General features: G+C 41.5%; 1 protein-coding gene and 1 long non-coding RNA gene across 2 annotated transcripts in view; one reads left to right on the top strand and one right to left on the bottom strand.

Annotated features, from left to right (window-relative positions):
• The window catches only part of LOC140628655 (uncharacterized), a 100,542-nt gene that overhangs the window by 12,223 nt on the left and 63,915 nt on the right, over positions 1-24,404 (bottom strand). The window lies entirely within an intron of this gene.
• On the top strand, positions 14,620-19,008 carry LOC140628654 (putative MAGE domain-containing protein MAGEA13P). The gene is made up of 2 exons (XM_072818039.1): positions 14,620-14,782; positions 17,432-19,008. The coding sequence occupies exon 2, from the start codon at positions 17,498-17,500 to the stop codon at positions 18,539-18,541; it is 1,044 nt and encodes a 347-aa protein (XP_072674140.1). The 5' UTR covers positions 14,620-14,782; positions 17,432-17,497; the 3' UTR covers positions 18,542-19,008.

The raw sequence follows: 24,404 nt of genomic DNA, 5'->3' as shown, positions 1-24,404 counted from the left end.
AGGGTTATGTAGATGTTTGGGGAAAAAAGAACTCAATTTTTACCATGTTTAATTTGTTTTGTTTTTTTAAGATTTTATTTATTCATGAGAGACACACAGAGAGAGTCAGAGACATAGGCAGAGGGAGAAGCAGGCTCCCAATGCACAGCCTAATGCAGGGCTTGATCCCAAGACCCTGGGATCACGCCCGGAGCCAAAGGCAGACGCTCAACCACTGAGCCACCCAGGTGCTCCTGAACATGTTTAATCTGAAATTTTTTTTAGGACACCCAAGTAGAGCTATCCAGCATTCAGTTGAATATGTATCAGTCTACAGTTCAGATGACAGCATTAGGAGACAATTCACCATAGTTTCTCATATTTCTTCATGTCTTGAGAACAAAGTATTATATGTAGAAATTCTGGGTATAGGGAGATTTATTTGCCATGGAATAAGATTCTTAAAGTACAGTGGAATAGGCCAAGAAAGAAGTCAGTAGTAGAAGAATGATTTAATGCTGAGCACTAAAAAGTGAGAGCAACTATATCCTTGACTTAAAAATATAACCTGCACTGGAGCGCCTGGGTGGCTCAGTCAGTTAAGGGCTCCCTGCTCAGTGGAGAGCCTGCTTCTCCCTCCTCTTGCCCTTCTCCCCAGCTCTCACTGGCTCTAAAACAAATAAATAAAATCTTCAAAAAAATAATAACCTGAACTTAGGGCACCTGGGTGGCTCAGTTAGTTGAACATCTGACTCTTGATTTCAGCTCAGGTCATGATCTCAGGGTCATGAGATGAACCTTGTGTCAGGCTCCATTCCATGCTCAATAGGGAGTTTGCTTGAGATTCTCTCCCTCTGTCCCTCCTAATTCACATGCATATGCTCTCTCCCTCCCTTTCTCTCTCTTTAAAATAAATAAAATCTTCAAAATAAAAATAACCTGCTCTCTCAATCTAAGGGCCACCACCTCTGTGAAGCCTTCCCAAATTCCCTGGAAGACTTGGGTTCCCCCTTTTCTACTACATATATATTTATATCATTATCTGCTTTAGTCTACCACTTATCATACAGTATTGTTACTGTTGGTTTACATGTTTTTTTCTGCTATGACCAAAAATATCTTAACAAAATGCAAAGATCACACTCATTTTTCTTAAGGTGTATTTATTACTTATGGGTTTGATGAAAAAAAAAGAAAAGGGATATCTGAAATTGTGCTGATATAGTATAGCTGTAAGTATTCACTTAAATAATCTTATGTAAATAAATAAATAAATAAATAAATAAATAAATAATCTTATGCAGGGCAAAAGTATGATCAAGCTGTAGGGTAGGGTGAAGAGGCTAAATTAATTTGACCACAGAATTTCTTTTCCACAGACCACACATTGCCATCTCTCATGACACTAGTACCAGGTTAGTTGGAGAAGTCCTATAAATGTCACCTATATAAAATGATAGCAAATGTCACCTATATAAAAATCTCATTTCTGTTTACAGAGGAAATGTAATAAAAAAAACCCTGCATGAGTTTCACCCACTCATTGTCACTCATAAATTATAAATAAGCAGACCACATAAAATAAGTGGCTCAGAACTCCTATAAGCCAGTTCATATTGTTAGCTGTCAACCTACCATTCTATTACAGAGGCCTCAAAATGGACTCAGTCCATATGAGTGGCACTGGCATTTTGCTTCTGACTGGCTCTGGGTAGGAGAATGTTCCATTCTACTTTAGAACTGGTACCCAGGTATAATTACACATAAACAAAAAGATCTGCTGGTGATATCACACCAATTTTGGACACCAATGAGTCTTCTTAAACTAACCATTTTTGTATGTAAAAGTTCTGATTAAAAACTCTAAGGAAAAATATACTATTCACTCTGACATACACTTAAGCCGTCTACTCACTATGCTTTGATCACTGTTCTACTTTAGACAGCTATTTGGTATTTACTCACCTTATTGGAGAACCCAGCTCACACAGTCTGCATATGATCATATAGGCAAAGGAAGATTAAGACATTAACTGGCAAGAAGAGACCTCTTTTTATATTTCCATATACATATGATTTAAGATGGTTTGCATTTCTCCTACAACCTCAAGATAAACATAATCTATACTAATTTTTGTTTTAATATAGGCAAATGGTACTGCAGTTCCATGTACTACTTAAAGTAAATGCTTTAGAAGGGGTGCCTGGCTGGCTCAGTTGGTAGATCACACAACTCTTGATCTCAGGGTTGTGAGTTTGAGTCCCACATTGGGTGTAGAGATTATTTAAGAATAAAAACTTAAAAAAAGTAAAGCATAGCTGGGGGCATCACAATGCCAAATTTCAGGTTGTACTACAAAGCTGTGGTCATCAAGACAGTGTGGTACTGGCACAAAAACAGACACATAGATCAATGGAACAGAATAGAGAATCCAGAAGTGGACCCTGAACTTTATGGGCAACTAATATTCAATAAAGGAGGAAAGACTATCCACTGGAAGAAAGTCTCTTCAATAAATGGTGCTGGGAAAATTGGACATCCACATGCAGAAGAATGAAACTAGACCACTCTCTTTCACCAGACACAAAGATAAACTCAAAATGGATGAAAGATCTAAATGTGAGACAAGATTCCTTCAAAATCCTAGAGGAGAACACAGGCAACACCCCTTTTGAACTCGGCCACAGTAACTTCTTGCAAGATACATCCAAGAAGGCAAAAGAAACAAAAGCAAAAATGAACTATTGGGACTTCATCAAGATAAGAAGCTTTTGCACAGCAAAGGATACAGTCAACAAAACTAAAAGACAACCTACAGAATGGGAGAAGTATTTGCAAATGACGTATCAGATAAAGAGCTCGTATTCAAGATCTATAAAGAACTTATTAAACTCAACACCAAAGAAACAAACAATCCAATCATGCAATGGGCAAAAGACATGAACAGAAATCTCACAGAGGAAGACATAGACATGGCCAACAAGCACATGAGAAAATGCTCTGCATCACTTGCCATCAGGGAAATACAAATCAAAACCCCAATGAGATACCACCTCACACCAGTGAGAATGGGGACAATTAACAAGGCAGGAAACCACAAATGTTGGAGAGGATGCGGAGAAAAGGGAACCCTCTTACACTGTTGGTGGGAATGTGAACTGGTGCAGCCACTCTGGAAAACTGTGTGGAGGTTCCTCAAAGAGTTAAAAATAGACCTGCCCTACGACCCAGCAATTGCACTGTTGGGGATTTCTCCCAAAGATACAGATGCAGTGAAACGCCGGGACGCCTGCACCCCGATGTTTCTAGCAGCAATGTCCACAATAGCCAAACTGTGGAAGGAGCCTCGGTGTCCATCGAAAGATGAATGGATAAAGAAGATGTGGTCTATGTATACAATGGAATATTCCTCAGCCATTAGAAATGACAAATACCCACCATTTGTTTCAACGTGGATGGAACTGGCGGGTATTATGCTGAGTGAAATAAGTCAATCGGAGAAGGACAAACATTATATGGTCTCATTCATTTGGGGAATATAAATAATAGTGAAAGGGAATATAAGGGAAGGGAGAAGAAATGTGTGGGAAATATCAGAAAGGGAGACAGAACATGAAGACTCCTAACTCTGGGAAATGAACCAGGGGTGGTGGAAGGGGAGGAGGGCGGTGGGTGGGGGTGAATGGGTGACGGGCACTGAGGTGGGCACTTGACGGGATGAGCACTGGGTGTTATTCTGTATGTTGGCAAATTGAACACCAATAAAAAGTAAATTTATTATTAAAAAAATAAATGCATTAGAATATAGTTTTAATTCTGTCTGCCAAGGTAGTTAAAAGGATGGACCCTACAACCACACCATGTGGACGCCATTCCTTACTAGTCATGTGACATGGAACAAACAATACATTTTTCCTGTGCCTTGGATTCATCAACTACAGAATAAAGGCAGTATCTGTCCTTGCCTCACAGAATTTTAGGTGGATTTAGTGAGCTAACATATAGAAAGCATGTAGAATAGTGCCTGACACATAGTAATGCTATATAACTGGTAGCAGATTGATTAACCGAGGGGCTTCACAATAGCTTTATTATGGTTATGTTCATTGTGAATCTATGAGTCTAGTTGTTAAAAATGGACCAGAATCCTATCATTCAATACTGTAGTAGAATTCCTAGCACTATAAGACAAGAAAAAGAAATAAAAGGTGTTAGATTTGGAAAGGAAGAAAACAGGGCTGATATTAATCACAGATATATTGTTCTACATAGAAAATCAAGAGAATACACTGACAAATTTTTTGGAACTAAGGAATGGGTTCATTTATCTTGCTGAAAGTGATACCAGCATACAAAAAGGTATTTAATCTCTACACACTAGCAAAAAGGAGTTGGAAATTGCAAATGAAAAATTTTAGTATTGCAGTACCTGGCTGGGTCAGGTGGAGCATGCAACTCTTGATCTCAAGGTTGTGAGTTCAAGTCCCATATTGGGTGTAGAGTTACTTAAAGAAAAAAGATCTTTTTTTTTAAAAAAAGAAAAATTTTAGTATCATTTATATTAGCCACAAAAATACTACATACCTAGAAATATATCCAATGAAAGATGTGCAAGACCATTATATACAAAATTGTAAAATTTTAATTGAAAAGTATTTAAAAAATCTCAATAAATGGAAAGCAATAAATAGTCATGGGAAGTCTCAATAGAGTAAAGCTATCAATTCTTGCCAAATTAATGTATAAATTCTATGTAATTCCAATTAGGAGAGTAAGCTATGGATACAAATTCTGAGGGTTCAAACTATAATGCAGCTACCTACTATGTGACCTTGGGCAAGTTACTCCACCTTTCTGTACTTCAGTTTTGTTGTCAGGTAGAGCTAATGTATTCTTTTCTTGTGAAAAATAAATAAAATAATAAATATAAAGTACTTACCATATTTATGGCACACGGGTGCTCTAACAATGTTACTTATCATTGTTGCTGTTATATTAACACTTACAGATCCATAAGAAAAGAAACAAATAACCCTAATAAAATGGGCAAGAGGGATGCCTGGGTGGCTCAGTGGTTGAGCACCTGCCTGTGGTTCAGGGTGTGATCCCGTGGTTCCGGGATCGAGTCCCACATCGGGCTCCCTGCATGGAGCCTGCTTCTCCCTCTGCCTATGTCTCTGCCTCTCTGTGTCTCTCATGAATAAATAAATAAAATCTTTAAAAAAGAAAGAAAATGGGCAAGCAAACAAAAAGGAATTCACAGAACAAAGTAAAACTGTCCAATATGCATTTAAAACCGTCTTTACTAATAATTGTAAAAGGCAAATTAAAATTCTCAGATATCATTTCTCCAATCATATTGGCAAAGATTAAGATGTGCTGGCAAGAATGTAAGAGAAACAAGTGTTTTTGAACACTGTGAGAGTATAAATTGGCACAATTTTGCAGGAAAATGTGACAGTAACTAACAAATTAAAAAATGTGCATACATTTTTGATCAAGCAGTTCCATTTATGGGAATTCATCCTACAAAAACTGTCACGTAAATACACTAAGATAGAAGAATGTTTGTTGCCATATTACTTGTAATATAAGAAGTTGGAAAACTCCTAAAGACTGTATTACTCAGTCGATGAAAATAAAGAGATAGACAGATATATATTAACAAGGAAAAATGTCCAAGATCTAATGTTAAGTGGAAGAGCAGGATGCAGAACACTAAGTCCAAAAAGATATCATAATTTAATTTTTTCATATAAATGTTAGTATATGTATAAAACTCCTCGGAAGGATATATAGAAATTGTTCACAGTGGTAAATTCTGGGAGTGTAAATGGAGAAGAAATGCATGTGGCTTTTATCATCTATTTTAAGCATGTTTCAATTGTCTAAAAATATTACAAGGTGAGTGCATTGTTTTTATGGTAAAAGAGATATACTTCTGCTAAGTTTTATTTAACATGGTTCCCGCTGTTAAGCATATTTCTTCACTTTATATATACATATAATATATATAAAGCATATATAAATATACATATACATCTATATACACACTTATATGCTAAACTATTTGTCTTAAATTATTTGAAGAAATACTAAAGATTTCCCAAATTCAATGGGATAGGATGTTTAGTTTTGAAACATGAAAACTTTGGAATGGTGATTCATTAAATTTTTAGTTCTACCTTTTTAGGTGCATGCTAAAATTGATTATGTATTTCACCAGAGCCAAATGACAAAGGTTTCAGTTCTCTGAATGAATGAATAATTTTTGTCATTTCCATATATATATTTCTCTTCCCAGGACAGTGAAGAATCATACCTTAAGCTTTGTTTGGTCACTAAGTGATTTCCCCAGCAATGGTAACTCTTGGGCAGCTTGGATATTAAAAAGCACCACTCCTGATACCTCAAGGAGTGGGGGGTACAGTGTAAGGGGATCCTGAAAGACAATATTCTCTAATTGGAGAAAGGAGTATTTATAACAACTCTAAAGAGCCTTCCCAAAATGACCTTCCACCTTTCCTCATCTCATGTTCCATTGTGACTGCCCATAAAGCAAAGACAGGATGCTTCTTCCAAGTCTTTCATCACAGCCACCCCATTCAGTGGTTCTTTCTGTTCTCTCCCACCTTTCAGCAAGTTAGACCTACTATTTTGAATGTCTTACCTAAGATCCCTTCAAGGTAATGTGACATCTAATATTTAAGTCTTCATAGATATGTGAATCATCTCACTTCTTTCCTACAAATTTCCCTTATGTGCCTTGAAGACCATTTACTTCTTGGCTACTTCTAGGTAACTTTTCCATCCCTTATCATTTTCCCAGTGTCCATGGAACACTTCCTAGATTTCTGTTTCCAGCCTAAAAGCACTGCCTTCAAAGCTTCAATACAATCATTTCTGTCAAGACGTTACTGAATTAAACGTGCCCTACCAAGTAGCCTAGTACTGTTTTAAACTCAAAGGGTTAATTCATCTCAGAAACTGTATTACCCAGACTTAAGGTCTTTTGCAGGATAGATGGAGAGGAGGCAGATATTCACATGCTAGAAGTTGTTCTGAGCATTTGCATTCAAGAAACTACAATCAAATGGTGTGGAGAAAACTGGACAGCAACATGCAGAATAATAAAATGGAATGGACCAATTCCTTATACCAGAAACAAAAATAAATGGATGAAAGACCTAAATGTGAGACAGGAAACCACCAAACTCCTAGGGAGAACACAAGCAGCAACCTCTTTGACCTCAGCTGCAGCAACTTCTTACTACACATGTCACCAGAAGCAAGGGAAAGAAAAGCAAAACTGAACTATTGGGAATTCATCAAGATAAAAAGTTTCTGTGCAGCAAAGGAAACAACCAACAAAACTAAAAAGGCAGCCCACAGAATGGGAGAGGATATTTGCAAATGACATATCTGATAAAGGGTTAGTATCCAAAATCTATAAAGATCTTACCAAACTCAACACCCAAAAAACAAATAGCCCATTAAGAAATGGGCAGAAGGCATGGAATAAACATTTTTCCAAAGAAGATACAGATGGCTAACAGGCACATGAAAAGGTGATCAACATCACTCATCATCAGGAAAATACAAATCAAAACCACAATGAGATACTACCTCACATCTGTCAGAACAGCTAAAATTAACAACACAGGAAACCACAGATGTTGGTGAGAATGGAGAGAAAGAGGAACCCCCTTACACTGTTGGGAATGCAAACTGGTGCAGCCACTCTAGAAAACAATATAGAGGTCCCTCAAAACGTTAAAAAGTACCCTATGATCCAGCAATTGTACTATTGCGTATTTACCCAAAGGATACAAAAATACAGATTTGAAGGGGTACATGCACCCTGATGTTTATAGCAGCATTATTAACAATAACTAAACTATGGGGATCCCTGGGTGGTGCAGCGGTTTGGCGCCTGCCTTTGGCCCAGGGCGCGATCCTGGAGACCCGGGATCGAGTCCCACGTCGGCTCCCGGTGCATGGAGCCTGCTTCTCCCTCTGCCTGTGTCTCTGCCTCTCTCTCTCTCTCTCTCTCTCTCTCTCATAAATAAATAAAAATTAAAAAAAAAACAATAGCTAAGCTATGGAGAGAGCCCAAATGTCTGTCAACTGCTGAATGGATAAAGAAGAGGTGGTGTGTATATATTACTCAGCCACCAAAAAAAATGAAAGCTTGGGGTGCCTCGGTGGCTCAATTTGTTAAGCATCCAACTCTTGGTTTCAGCTTAGGTCATGATATCCAGGATGGGAGATCGAGCGAGCATTGGACTCCGCACTCAGCAGGGAGTTTGCTTCTCCCTCTCCCTCAGTCCCTCCCTCAGCTCATGCATGCACATGCACTTGTGCTCTCTCTCTCTCATATAAATAAATTAATTAAATAAATATTAAAAAGAAAAGTTATCTATAAATGCAATTAATTAAAGAAGACCAAGATAAGATCATCCTGGGTTATCTGGATGGGCCCTAAATTCAATGACAAATGTCCTTATAAGAACAAGAAAAGATACAGAATACACAAAGGAGAGACACATGGGAGGAGGTCATAAGAAGATGGGGGCAGATATTCAAATTATGCAGCCCCCAGTCAAGGAATGCCTGGAGCCACCAGAAGATGGAAAAAAGCAAGGAATTATTCTTCCCTAGAGTCTTGGGAAGAAATGCAGTCCTGCCAATGCCTCAATTTCAGACTTCAGGCCTCCAGAACTATAAAAGAATACATTTTGGGGGGCATCTGGGTGACTTGGTGAGGTGTCTGACCCTTGATTTAAGCTGAGGTGTGATCTCAGGATTCTGGGATCAATCCCCATGTTGGGCTCCACACTTAGCACAGAGTCTGTTTAAGACTCTCTCACTTCCCCTCTACCCCTCCTCCCCCTACTACCATGTACACACGTGCCCTCTCTCTCTCTCTCTCTGTCTCAAATAAATAAATCTAAAAAAGAGAATATATTTATGTTTTAAGGTACTCAGTTTGTGGTAATTTGTTAAGGTAGCCCTAGGAAACTAATACACATATGTAAGAATTACAGTAGACAGTGGAATTACAGAAACTCAGAAAAAAAAGGGTGAGGTGAAACATATAAGGATTGAAAGGAAAAAAATCCACCGACATAGAATTCCATATCCAGCAAAATTGTTCTTCAAGAATGGAAGAGGGGACACCTGGGTGGCTCAGAGGTTGAGCATCTGCCTTTGGCTCAGGTCGTGATCCTGGAGTCCCAGGATTGAGTCCCACATCGGACTTCCTGCGTAAAGCCTGTTTCTCCCTCTACTTATGTCTCTGCCTCTCTCTCTCTATGTCTCTCATGAATAAATAAATAAAATCTTTTTAAAAAATGGAAGAGAAAATAAAGAATTCCTCAGACAAACAAAAATTAAGGCTATTCATTTCCTATACACACACTTCGAAAGAAATGTTAAAAAGAAGTTCTTCAGGCAGAAGGGAAAAAAACATAGGTCAAATCCTTCAATCTACATAAAGAAAGGTAGAGCATTAGAGAGGGAATAAATGAAGGAGAAAGAAAATGATTTATTTTTCTTATTCTTAATTGATCTAACTGATAATTGCCTAGTAACAATGTGTTGGATGATTATAGTATATGCATAAGAAAATGAATAATAGGAAGGAATTGGGAACACTCTTTAATAAAAAATACATATAGTACATGTGAAGCAGTTGAATGTTCTTTCAACTTTATGAATTAAAAATGTATATTGTAAACTAGGGAAACTGTCCAAAACTTTTAAAGACATATATTTGACAAGTCAGACAGAGAAAGACAAATACTTTAAGATCTTACTATAAGTAAGATGTGAAATCCAAAAAGCCAAACTCACAGAAACAGAGAACAGGTTGGTGGTTGCTGGGGTGGAGGTGCGAGGGTGGAAATGGGTGAAGGTGGACAAAGGGTACAAACTTCTAGTTATAAGATGATGAAGTTCTAGGAATATAATACACAGCATGATAACTACAATTTATAATACTGTATTGCATACTTGAAAGGGGCTGAGAAAATAGATTTTTAAAAGTTCTCACACCACACACACACACACAATTGTAACTATAATGGACATGTTAAACTAACCTTAATGGGTAATCATTTGCAATACATATGTATATCAAATTATTATGTTTTATACCTTATACAATGTTATGTCAATTATGTTTCAGTAAAGCTATTAAAAGTTTCTTTGATATACTGAGTGACTGAATAAGAGAGGAGATAAAATGGAATATTAGGTACTCAAAATCAAAGAAGGGGAGAAAAAAGAAATGTAAAATAAACAAAACAAATAGAAAACAGTTATAAATATGATAAATATCAATCCAACTACATTAACAATCACTTTAAATGTGGATGACTTATATACACTAGTTAAAAGACACAGCCAAAGTGATAGAAAACAATATCCAATCATATTTTATCCATAAGAAATTAGTATTAAATACAAAGATTCAGTTAGGCCAAAAGTAAAGGGATGGAAAAAATCATACCATACTAACAATAATCAAAGGAAAGCTGTTGTAGCTATATTAAGTTCATAGAAGCCAACTTTAGAGCAAGGGAAAACATCAGGGATACAGAAGGGCATTACATAATGAAAAAGGAGTCAATTTTCTCCAAGAAGATATTAAATGCATATGCAACTAAAAACAAAAATGTCAGAATATGTGAAGCAAAATCTGATAGAGATGAAAGGAGAAATAGACAAATCCACTATTCTATTTGGAGACTTCAATACTACTCTGTCAGTAGTTGATAGATCAAACAGGCAGAAAATCAGTAGGGATACGGGTGACCTGAAGAGCACTATCAATCAACTTGATCTACTTGACATTTATAAAATACTCCATCCAACAAAAACAGAATGTATATTATTCTCAAATGACATAAAATATTTATCAAGACAGAAAAAATTCAGAGCCATTAAACACACCTTAACAAATGCAGAACAGAAATCATACAAACCATGTTCACAAGCTACAATGCAATTAAATTACAAAGCAAGAGCAAGAAGGCCGAGTACTCCCCAAATATTTGGAAATTCAATAACACACTTCTAAATAATTTGTGGGTCAAAGAAAAAATACCAGAGAAAGATTTAAAATATGTATTTTGTCTTGACAATAAAAGTACAACCTAACAAAGCGGAGAGAAAAATAGAGCAAAAATCAATGAAATTGAAAACAGGAAAACAATAAAGACAATCAATGAAACCCAGAGTTGGTTCTTTTGAAAGATCAATAAAATTGATAAGCTTCTAATCAGGCTAACCAAGAAAAAAGAAGACAGAATTACCAATATCAGAAATGATATAGGGATCGTCACTACTTATCTCATGGACATTAAAAGGATAATAATGAAATAACACAAACATAAATAAATACTATACTTGGCAAAGCTGTCCTTCAGAAAGGAAGAAGAAATGAAGACTTTCTCAAACAGAAACTTAGGGAGTAGTTCATCACCACTAGATCTGCCTTAGAAGCAATGCTAAGCAGATCATATCATGATCATATAAATAGAAAATTCTCAATAAGAACAAAAAACTATTAGTAATAATAAAGAAATTCAGTAAAGTTTCAGGATACAAAAACCAACATACAAAAATCAGTGGTGTTTCTATGCACAATGAACAACTAAAAATGGATATTAAGAAATTGATCCAATTCACAATAGCAACAAAAAGAATAAAGTATTTAAGAATAAATATAACCAAAGAGGTGAAACACTTGTACACTGAAAATTATAAAACATCAATGAAGGAAATTAAAGACCACAGAGATAAATGGAAAGACTTCTGTGTTCATGGAGTGTGAGAATTGATATTGTTAAAAAAAATCCACCCAAAAAAATCTGTGGTCTACAGATTCAATACAATCCCTATCAAAATTCCAATGGTGGGGCACCTGGGTGGCTCAGTCGTTGAGCATCTATCTGCCTCTGTCTCAGGTCATGATCCTGGGGTCTCAGGATCAAGTCCTGCATCGGGCTGCCTGAGGGGAGCCTGTTTCTCCCTTTGCCCGGGTCTCTGCCTCTCTGTGTGTGTCTCTCATGAATAAATAAATAAATAATCTTTTAAAAATAAAGTAAAATAAAATTCCAATGTCATTCTTTATAGAAAGAGAAAAAAACAGCCCTAAAATTTTATATGGAACCACCAAAGACCCTGGATAGCCAAAGCAAACATAAGCAAAAAGAACAAAGCTGGAGGCATTACAATCCTTGATTTCAAATTACATTAAACATCTACAGTAATCAAATAGTATGGTAAAAAAAAATACAGACCAATGAAAGAGAATAAAGATCAAAAATAAGTCCACATATCTACAGTCAAGTGATCTTGGGCAAGTGTGCTAAGAGTAACAATGGGGAAAGGATAGTCTCTTCAATAAATGATTGGGAAAATCATGCAGAAGACTCAAGTTGGACCTCTATTTCACACAACATATATAAATCAACTCCAAATGGATCAAAGACTTAAATATAAGATCTGGAACTTTAAAACTACTAGGGAAAAAAACAGACTTTGGTCTTGGCAAGGATTTTTTTTTTTTTTTGGTTATAATCTTAAAGCTCAGACAACAAAAGCAAAAACAGAAAAATGGGATCGCATCAAGCTAAAGATCTTATGCAACGGCAAAGGAAATAACCAATAGCGTGAAAAGGCAGCCTACTGAATAGGAGAAAATATTTGCAAATCATCTAACTGATTAGGGTTAATATCCAAAATATTAACAACTAAAAAGCAAAGAACAACCTGAATTGTAAAATATGGGCTAAGGACCAGAATAGACACTTCTCCAAAAAAGGCATACAAATGTCCAGTAGGTATATGAAAAGGTGCTCAGCATCATAAATCATCAGGGTAATGCAAACCCAAACCACAATGAAATAGCACTTTTCACCTGTGAGGATGGCTATTATCAAAAACGGCAATAGATAACAAGGGTTGGCAAGGACGTGGAGAAAAGGGTATCTTTGTAGGCTGTCAGTGGCAATGTAAATTGGTACAATCATTATCAAAGACAGAATGAAGGTTTTCAAAAAATTAAAAATAGGACTTCGGGCAGCCCCAGTGGCTCAGCGATTTAGCGCCGCCTTCGGCCCAGGGCGTGATCCTGGAGACCCGGGATCGAGTCCCACGTCAGGCCCCTGCATGGAGCCTGCTTCTCCCTCTGCTTGAGTCTCTGCCTATCTCTCTATGTTCTCATGAATAAATAAATAAATAAAAATCTTTTTAAAAAAATAGGACTTCCATGTGATCCAGCAATTCCACTTCTGGGTATATATCCAAAGGGAAATGAAATCAGTATCTAAAAGAGCTATCTGCATTCTGTGTTCATTGTAGCATTATTTGCAATACTCAAGGAAATAACCTAGTGTCAGCTAATGGACGGATGCATAAAGAAAATGTGCGATATATATAAAAATGTGAGCTACATGTGGAAATGTGATATATGTTAATATATTATTATGTTAATCAATACATATATTCCACTGTGTCACTGCAATATTATCCAATTTTTAAAAAGCAGGAAATCGGGATCCCTGGGTGGCGCATCGGTTTGGCGCCTGCCTTTGGCCCAGGGCGCGATCCTGGAGACCCGGGATCGAATCCTACGTCAGGCTCCCGGTGCATGGAGCCTGCTTCTCCCTCTGCCTGTGTCTCTGCCTCTCTCTCTCTCTCTGTGTGACTATCATATAAAAAAAAAAAAGCAGGAAATCTTGCTATTTGTGACAATAATGGAGAGCCTGGAGGCCATTATTCTAAGTGTAATAAGTCAGACGGAAAGGGACAAATACTGCATGATCTCAATGATAGGTGTAATCTAACAAAGTCAAATTCATAAAAGCAGAGCGAGATGGTGGTTGCCAGGGGCTGAGGTGTGCGGTAAATGGAGAGCTTGTGGTAAAAGGGTATAAAGGTTCAGTTACATGGGATGAATAAGTCCTGGAGATCTAATAGGCAGCATGATGACTACAGTTGTCCATACTCTACCATATACTTAAAATTTACTAAAAGAGTTGACGGTGAGTGTTCTCACCACACACACACAATAGGTAACTATGTGAGGTGGTGGATATGCTGATTACCTGGATCGGGCAGGATTCGGGTCAGCAGAGGGAGCAATCCCAGGCCCTGCACGGCATCAGGGTGAGGACCCGTATGGAGGGCTGAATTAGCCACTGACCCCAAACAGAGGGGCCCCACAGGAATGTACACCTGCTTTCAGCTCCTACAGACCCCACACAGGCCTGTCATGCTAAGGCCCAGTCTCACTAGTATGTGGGTGAAAGCAGTCAGGCCTTAACCTGACAGATGAAGTCTCAGCTCAACAGGGCGCTCAGCCAGTGCAAGAAGTTAAGTAAGGACTCCCGAGTAGACTGGAACCCACCACACTCTGCCCCTACCATCAACCTGGGGAAACCCAGGGATGTGTGGAGTCCTGACTTCGGGAATCTGAGGTAGATGAGGTTTCCTCTGAGGCAACTGGACTCCCGTCAGCAGAGGGAGGAGTCTTAGGCCCTGCCAGGCTTCAAAATAAAGAACTAGGAGGAGGAGCGAGGGGACTTCTTACCAGACAGAAGGGGCCCTCGGTTCCGCCCTGCACCTAAGTCATCCCTGGAAGGCCCCCGGGCAGTGTTCCCAGAAGTGACGTATCCTGACTTCCGCCTTAGGAGTCTGAGGGACGTGAGGCTGTGTCACTTCAGGTGTGGACTCAGATGGTCAGACTCAGATCGTAGGAGGGACGTGTCCCAGGCTCTGGCAGTCGTTAAGGTAAGGACTCCTGAGAAATAACTGAGAACAGTCACCTCGGAGGGTCTGCGCCTCTCCTCCCCCAATCCCCCAGCAACTTCGTCCCTCCACCGCGCCCCCCGCACCTTGTCTGCCCAGAAGCTCCACGCAAGGCCCCGGATGTGTTTTATCCAGACTCCCATCTTGGGAGTCTGAGGGACGTGAGGCTTTTTCTGATGGGAGCCGCTGATTCAGGTTGCCAGAGGGAGGAGTCCCAGGCCCTGGCTAGCGCTAAAGTGAGGATTCCAAGAAAGGGCGGAGGGGAGCTCTTACCCTTTAGTGGGTGCCCAAGCCTTCCCCCCACCTTTTGTTTGCTCGGAAGGCTCCTCGAGGGCAGGGCCCCAGACGTGGTGTATCTTGGGAGTCTGAGGGACGAGAAGCTTTCTCTGACAGTAGCGGATTCCGGACTCCGGTTGTCAGAGGGATGTGTCCCAGGTTCCGGCAGGCATTAAGGTGAAGATCCAGAATAAGGATTGAGGGAGACATAACTCCTCACTCCTACCTTGCCCATTGTGTGCCTTAAAAGCCCCACACAGAGCATCAGATGTGGTATATCCAGCCCTCCATCTTGGGAGTCTGAGGGAATGAGGCATTTTTTTGAGGGGCGTGAATTCAAGCCACTCCTCAGACGAGTCGCAGGCTCTGCTGGGCCTGAAGATGAAGAGCCTTGTGGCGGGCTTAGGGGACCTCCCTCCAGACAAAAGGAGCACACGGGTACCCTTCCCTGTTGTCAGCCTAGGGAGGCCCCGGGCAGGGCAGTTAGATGGAAGCGGCTCGCCCAATTCTTGGTACTTCTTTGCGACTGGTTTCTGGGAGATGGGAGCCTTGGCCTGAGGGTCATTCCCAGGTGAGCAGAAGGGACACAGGGGACAGCCCCGGTAGCTCAGTGGTTTAGCGCCGCCTTCAGCCCAGAGCGTGATCCCGGAGAGCCGGGATCGAGTCCCACATCAGGTTCCCTGCATGGAGCCTGCTTCTCCCTCTGCCTGTGTCTCTGCCTCTCTCTCTCTCTCTCTCTCTCTCTCTCTCTCTCTCTCTCTCCCTCTCTCTCTCTCTGGCTCTAATAAACAAATAAAACCTTAAAAATAAAAGAAAGGACACAGGGTACAGGCTTTGTCAGGAATGAATACGAAGTCCTTGAGAAGGACTGTAGGTATGCCCCACCACTGAACCTGGACAAACCTCTACAGAAATGTATCCTGATCCCTTATGTCAGCCCTGGAGACCCCGGGAGATACAGTCAGGCTAAGCTTCCTTCTATTTTCAAATCGGGGGTTTGGGGGAGGTGAGGGCTTTGGTCTGAAGGACTCAATATCTGGTGATCATAGAGAGGAGTTTCAGGCCCTACCAGATAAAGACATGAGGATCTTAAGGTAGGGCTGAGAAGATAGAGGGCCCCACAGAAACCTGTTCTTTTTCTTAGCTGTGAGAGGTCCCAGTCAAGGCTGTCAGACACAGATGTCCCCTCTACTCCCCCTCACTTCCTTGCCCTGGTGTCTTTGGGAGATGAGGGCCTTTGCCTGAGGGAAACATTCTTAAGTCAGCAAAATGTGGCTTTAGGACCTATCAGGAATAAATATGAATCCCTTGAGGAAAGCTAAGGGTAACCATCAAGCCAGAACACGGAGTGGTGCAGATCCCAACACAACCCTAGCTGTCAGCCCTAGTATATACCATGCAGGCCTGGCAGGCTGAGGCCAGGTTTTACTTGCTTCTTGGTGGTATTACTGAGGTGATAGCCTTGGTCTGAGAGGTGCAACCTCGGTGGACAGAGAAAAGAGCCCTAGTCCTGCAAGAGTCAAGGTGAAGACTCTGAAGTGGGGTGGAGAGGACCTTCAACTGTAAAGGGGTCTCCAGCCCTGTTCTGCTCCTGCTGTCAAGCCTTTGAGACTCCAAGTAGGGCTGTTAGGCAGAACCATCTTTTTATAATCCCCTGAACTCCCCCTCACTTCCTTATCTGGCATCTCTGGGAGACAGAGGCTTGGGATAAGGGATGTAGGTCTGCAGAAAGGAAAGAATATAGGCCCAGTCAGGAGTAACTATGACTAGCCGCTGGAAGGCCAAAGGTAGTTTCCACCCCCAGAGAGGTCCCCGCAGATACCTGTACCGAGTGAGCATTGAGAGGACCATCTATCCCAGAACAGTAGAGATATCACGAAGTCTGGCCCTCCCTCTCCTGTCAGTTCTGGGAGGGCCAGAATTGTGATTGTAGTTTACAGCCTGAGGGGTTCCTTCAACTCCCCTTATAGGGGCTCAAATAATCCCAGGGGTGAGGGTCTTGGTCTGAGGCATATGTCCTCAGGCCAGCAGAGCAGAAGAAGCACAGGCAGCACAAGGAGTCAGTCAAGGTGAGGACTCTATCAAGGGGAGAATATCTACCAAGGACTCCACTCATGCCAGAACATAGGAGACACCACAGCACCTGACTTTCCACACCCTACTGTCTTACCTAAAATCCGCAGGCTATGCCTGCTGGCTATACCCTGAGGAGCTTTCTCAGGTTCTTCTATAGGTTCTTAGGGGATAGGCCAAGACGGGAGACCCCCAGAGTACTATCTAATAGGAGACCTGTCAAGATGGCCTTTGTCAGAGCTGACAAAGTTGAGTTTCTCACACTATTCCTCTCTCCCTCAGTCCAGTTGGTTGTCATCATCTACCTCCTGCCCACACTCCTGCCTGCTGCCCCCAACACAAGTCAACATGCCTCACAGTAAGAAGAGTCAGTGCTGCAAGCTTGAAGCAAGCCATGAGGCCCAAAGAAGGGCTCAGAACCCAGTGGATGCACAGGTTCCTGTAACAGAGAAGGAAACTACCACCTCCTCTCTCTCCCCTTTGATCCAGGGCACCCCAAAGGTGGTGCCGGCTGCTGGAAAACCAAGTGTTTGCCAGAGTTCTCAGGGAGTCTGCTCCTCCCCCTCCACCATCAAAGGTGCTCCATTGAGCAAGCCAAATGAGGGCTCCAGCAGTCACAAAGAGGGTCCAAGCACCTCCCAGGCTCCACCAGATCCTGATTCCTTGCTCAGTGAAGTGCTAAATCAGAAAGTGGCTGAATTGGTGCGGTTCCTGAGTGTCAAGTATGTAACAAAGAAGCCCACCATGGCGGCAGAAATGCTGCAGAGTGTCATCCGAAAGCACAAGGGCCATTTCCCTGTGATCTTCAAGAAAGCCTGTGAGTGCATGGAGGTTGTCTTTGGCATTGAAGTGAAAGAAGTAGACCCCGTCAATCACTCCTATGAGCTTGTCAAGATCCTCAACCTTACCTACGATGGGATGCTGAGTAATGAGCAGGGCATGCCCAAGACCGGCCTCCTGATCCTTATCCTGGGCGTGATCTTCGTGGAAGGCAATTGTGCCCCTGAGGAGAAGATCTGGGATATGCTGAATAAGATCGGGGTGTTTGCCGGCAAGAAGGATTTCATCTATGGGGAGCCCAGGAAGCTCATCACCAAAGATTTAGTGCAGGAGAAGTACCTGGAGTACCGGCAGGTGCCCAACAGTGACCTTCCACGCTACGAATTCCTGTGGGGTCCCAGGGCCCACGCCGAAACCAGCAAGATGCAAGTCTTGCAGTTTTTGGCCAAGGTCAGTGGCACTGCCCCTACTTCCTTCTCATCCTGGTATGAGGAAGCTATGAGAGATGAGAGAGCACGAGCCGAGGCCAGAGTTGCTGCTACGGATGATACTACTGCCATGGCCAGAGAAAGTTCCAGTGTCCCATCTGGCAGCTTCTCTTGCCCTAAGTGAAGTCTGAGGAAGATTCTCCACTATGTGTTTGAAGAGGGCAATCAAGGTTCTAAATAGTGGAGGGCTGAATTGCAGATTTTATCTTTTTATCTTTTTGATATTTTTCAAATGTTCTTTCTTCTAAAAGGTTTTTGAGCTTCAGACACTAGGCCCATGAATGATACTGGTCACATGTTTATTGCCGTTTTCAGGTTTAAGAATAAGAATTTTGCTCTTCTGGAAAACATATTGGGAAACTTTTATTTTCTGATATGGAGTAAGATAGCATAGCATTGATAGCAGAATTTCCTTAGAAATATGCAAGAGCCCAGCAATAAAATAGATGGACTCAAGAAATAGAGGGGAAAATGGAAAAGATGGTTATCCTAGGATTCCTGTAACCCATTTAGTCTGTTGGTTAGTGAAATTAAAGATCTGTACTTGGATTTGTTTGGCTAAAGAATGCATGAGAAATTAAATCTTAATAAAAGAAAATCCTGGCTCACTAGCTCATTTATTCTTACAAGTGTTTTACAGATGAGAAAAAAGTCTAGAAAGGAAAATTACCCTTAGCCGTTCCTTTGGAATCATGGGTAAACCAGAGAGAAATCTCCACCTGTGGCAAGAATGGAAAGTGCCCTGCACCCATGTCCCCATGCCACTGAACACAATGTACAAACCATGCATTCTATATGCATTGTCTACAAGATTTCTGGAGAATAGGGTGATTTTCTTTGATGTGGTGCCCAGGGGCTAGCACTTTTTCCCTGGCCTGGAAAAGCCCAGAGCCCACTCCTTGGAAAGGACATTTTAATTAGGTTATCTTGAGTGTGATTTGGCCAGCTCTAAGCAAGGGCTAGACCTTTGGTGGGAGTGAAATGAGTGAAAATAGTGGTTTGAATGGAAGAACAACTGGGAGGGAGGAACAGAGTTAGTCCTTGACTCAAATTCTAGGAGCTTTGAGTTGCATTCAGCTGGGGTAGACTTCCCCCATATCCAAATTAAATCATATATCCACTAACAGGGACATTTTATAGAGTTTTATTTACAAAGCACCATTTCTGGCTCATGTGGTGGTTTGTGTTCTGGAGTGCTACATATTCTCTGAGATGTCATGGAAAACATAGTCACAGTTAGTCACAGTCAATCCCAGAGGAAAGAAACAGTCAATCCCAGAGGACAGAGTGATAGAGTCTTGGGTCAAAGTCATATTAGCAAGTATTGCTGTTTGTTAAAGATCCAACAAATACCAGGCACTGTGCCAGGCACTTCACTTACATACATTCTAGCAGTTCTACGAGAGGCTTATCAAACTCACTTCACAGGTGAAGAACCGAAGGCCCAGAGCACTTGGAAGTTTGCCCTGGGACTAGATCCTGGGTCCAAATTTGTCGGTTCTCACTCCTCCCAGCCTGAGGCTGATCTCTTGTCTCTTTGCTCATTTCTCTTCTCCATGCTCTATAATGTCTTTCTGGTAACAAAAAGAAGGGCCCTTTGGCCAAAGTAGGCCTAAAGAAAGAAGAAGTCAATGATACCAGACATGACTTGGGGACTGTCGGCTTTATTTCCCTCGGGTCTACCAGCCTGAGCTCCCCAGAGCTCCTGGAGAACTGATGCGGCCCACCTGCTGCTGTGTGTGTGTCCGGTCCCAGCACTTTTCTGTGTGACAGCACCCTTGCCCTGTCTTCCTCTGCCTGCCTTCCTGTCCCACTCTAGAATCTGACCTGCTGACCAGCTTTGAAGCCCTGTGCTCCCAGTGGGACAGCCCTAGTCACCCATCTTCCCCACCTTGTCATGGAGCATCCCTACTCTTTACAGAAGGATGTCCCCCTGGCTGTCCATCCATCCCTCTTTCTGGAACCCCAATAGCAACAGCCTCTTATCAATAAAAGTGCACTTTGGAGGATGGTTAGACGCCTGAGCACCCAGCCTGGCCTCTTCTTTTTTTAAAAAGATTTTATTTATTTATTCATGAGAGATAGAGAGAGAGAGAGAGAGAGAGAGAGAGAGGCAGAGACACAGACAGAAGGAGAAGCAGGTTCCATGCAGGGAACCTGACGTGGAACTCGATCTCGGGTCTCCAGGATCACGCCCTGGGCTGAAGGCGGTGCTAAACCACTGAGCCACCCAAGCTGCCCCTGTCCTGGCCTCTTCAACACACACTCCCAAATTATTTTTCAAATGAGCTGGCGAGCAGAGTCTGATTTGCACATAATCTACTGGCTCTCAGGATGTAACCCTGATATTAGAGAGGGTTTTTGAGACCACACGAATATTTGGAATAAGAGTCTAATAAGATGTATAATTTAAAATAGGCCACTGATCACATCAGCAGATGAGCAAGTTTACCTGGATAGTCAAAAACCAAAACACCTCTCCTCTAAGTGGTAGGAAACAGCACAGAAACCACCATGTAAGCAGAGAGCTACAGGGGCTGAATCCCTAAAACCTCGGAGTCCTAGCATGAGCAATGTTTTTTTTTTTTTTTTTGGTGTACATGTTCTGGTTTAAAAAAACAAAACAAAACAAAAAACAAACAAAAAAACAGGGATGCCTGAGTGGCTCAGTGGTTGAGCATCTCTCTTCGGCTTGGGGCGTGATCCCGGGGTCCTGGGATTGAGTCCCACATCAGGCTCCCTTACAGGAAGTCTGCTTCTCCCTGTCCCTATGTCTCTGCCTCTCTCTTTGTGTCTCTCAAGAATAAATAAATAAAATCTTTTTAAAAATTAAAAGAAAAACAAGTTAGCCATCCTTCCATCCTTCCACTGCTTCTTGTACATACATCTTGCCCACAGGAAAATTCCAGTTTGCAGTATGCCTCATGATGCCTGTGCAGGTGTTTGGGAAGATTCAGTCATTCAGAGGGGAGCAGAACCTCTCAGGTTAAGGTTGTGATTACACATCATAAGAAAGGAGAACATTCTCAGGCTACTGAGATTATAGAGATTATTGGAAAGGGCAAAGCAGAACTCCTTGACAATGCTGACAGGGTCACTTGAAAACTAGATGTGGCCCTATATTTGAGAATGCTTATCACACAGTAGGCACTTGAAAAAGTTGGTACAAGGCAAATATGGCTTTCTCAGGAACTCCTCCAAGAAATGAAAGGAATTGGCATCATAACAGATTATAGTAGTTGCTTTTTCTTGAGTACCTACTACATGGTGGCTTCCCAGACAAACTACAAGTGCTCATCCACATCTTGTCTTTCTCTCCTTCCTGGGTAGCCCACTTGTAGTTAGGCAGGAGCCAGTATGCCATTTCCATGCTTCCTCTGCTGTTCAGAAGCACACCTGGGGACCCAGGTGGAGAGATAGAGCTACCAGATGGAAGGAGCCTGGATCCCTGAGTTACCTGAAAGCAGGTGCCCCTTTGTACAATTACTTTTGTGCTTCCACCTTTTGGCAATGGTAAATGATGCTGCTATAAACATGGATGTACAAATATGTGTTCAAATCTGTGTCTCGGGATCCCTGGGTGGCTCAGCAGTTGAGCATCTGCCTTTGGCTAAGGGCATGATCCCGGGGTCCTGGGATCAAGTCCCACATCATCTTCTAACCTAGGGCATCTGTTGCAAGTAGCTGGAAGCTCTGCAGTAACTAGCTTCTCATCATAAACACAAGGGGCTGGAGGTCCCTGGTAACTGGAGGTAGAGTTTCCCTAATCTGTCTTATACCTAATTGGTGGATGATGATTGTCAAAATTGTAGACGTGGGACATCACATTGCAAATGAAACTTCAAAAGAAATCCAATCCATGAACATGAGAAGGCACAGCAGTCTAACTGAAGTGAGAGCTATTATCCTGGAGTCCTGTCCACTCACTACCCTTCCCTCTTCCTATGAGACAGTGGCCCTGTCACCCAACCACAGAACTCTAGTTGCCCTCTGAGCAATCCGGGGAATGCCTGGTGCTAGAAGCCCCTTCCTGGGCCGTTGACTGTCATGCCCTTCACAGGCATGTGTCTGTGTGGACCCCATTCCACCCAATGTACTGAATCCTAGTTTTGCTGCCTGGCTCTGCAGCATCATCAACAACGTGTGAGCCCCAATTTCTGCGTCTCCAGCATACCTTACCACCCCATTTCTCATTCCCAACTCCTCACTGTCCCACCCCTGACCTAGACACACCGGCACATGCTGTCCTACCCACTCATTGAGTCTCAATTTTCAGCATGGGACCGGCTGCCTTCCCTGTGACCCACACTCTCCCCCTTAGGATTCTGTTAGGATTTTTCACAGGCTCTTCCCGCTGATCCCAATCCTTGTCTCTTCCTTCCTTCCTAGCTTTGCTTCAATCTCTCTTCTGCAAAGAGGTCCCAGCTAGTGCCTTTCTGCGGGAGCTTCTTAGCACCAAATAACATGGAGGGCCTTCATTGACTTTGCACCTACATTTCCCTACAAAGGCAGAACCCTTTCAAGAACCTTAAGTATGCCACACGAACTGTGAGGATTTCTACTCTGATAGGAACAGGAATTTGTCCCAGCCTCGTGTGAGTTCCAGAATTCTCTTTCTGTGTAGCAATCTCTTCTTAGTATTCGGTCCTGCAAATTTTAGGCCTTCCTGGCCTCCCAGCTTCATCTCAATTCAAGGAGATTATCCAGGCTTCCCCATCTGTGCACTGTGGCATGCATTATCTCCCCAGACATATAAGCTAGGGTATCATAGAACTGACCTCATTGGGTTTCCATTTCTTAGAGATCACTGTCCTTCATGACCTGATGTCCAATAAATTGAAAATTGTTTCATATGTTTCTTTTTAAGTTTTTTTATTGGAGTTCAATTTGCCAACATGTAGCATAACACCCAGTGCTCATCCTGCCAAGTGTCCCCCTCAGTGCCCATCACCCAGTCACCCCAACACCCCGCCCACCTCCCCTTCCACTACCCCTTGTTTCATATGTTTCATCTGGATTTTTAGGTATACTATGTAGGAGTTTGGTTCTTGTTACTTCATTGTAGCTGAAAGACCTATAAACCAAACTTAAAATCTAAATAATCTAGGCATGATTAATGCCCCCAAAATTTCAATCTTATTCAAATTAAAATCAGAATTGAAAGGCTGTGGACATTTATGTAAACATAGACATACTGATTTACAACCAAAAAAATATACAGTAAAGTACCAACAGTGTTTTTCTCTGCTAGTGGAAGCCTAAGTCATCCCTTTATTTTCTTACGTATGGTTTTAAAAATTTCCAACATTTGTAAAACATGAATTACCTTTATTATGATGAAATATATGTATTTTTGTTTTTTTAAAGATTTTATTTATTTATTCATGAGAGACACACACAGAGAGAGAAGCAGAGACACAGGCAAAGGGAGAAGCAGATTCCACACAGGAAGCCCAATGTGGGACTCGATCCCAGAACCCCAGGATCACACCCTGGGCTGAAGGCAGGAGCTAAACCGCTGAGCTACCCAGGGGTCACATGATAAAATAGAAGTATTTTTAAATGTGGTTTTGACTACCAAAAATTAATACTCATTCTCTAGATGGTTTGTTTATAACAGTGATCAACCTCTTGCCAGATTCTACCCACCTCTGGCAAGCCTCCTGCTTGTTTGACTAGAAAGAAAAAACATGCAATCCATTTAGCTATGTGTAGTAATGCAACTTTCCCCACACTTTCAAAGTTAATGCTAATAAGAATCTATCTTCTTTTTAAAGCCCTCTCTCCAGAAAAGTATTCACATATTTTAAAAGGGGAAATTATATTTACATCTAAATCATATTCTCCATGATTTGATTGGATCCAATATTTATAGGATACATAGTATACAAGTAATTTTAGGAGAAGGAATTAGAATTACCACATTCATTACTAGGAGTGTTGTTTATGTCTCTTGTCAAGGCTCATAATAAATAAATCATGCTATT

This window comes from Canis lupus, chromosome X (genome assembly GCF_048164855.1).
Source record: "Canis lupus baileyi chromosome X, mCanLup2.hap1, whole genome shotgun sequence".
NCBI lineage: Eukaryota > Metazoa > Chordata > Mammalia > Carnivora > Canidae > Canis > Canis lupus.
This window is presented reverse-complemented; position numbering and strand designations above follow the sequence as displayed.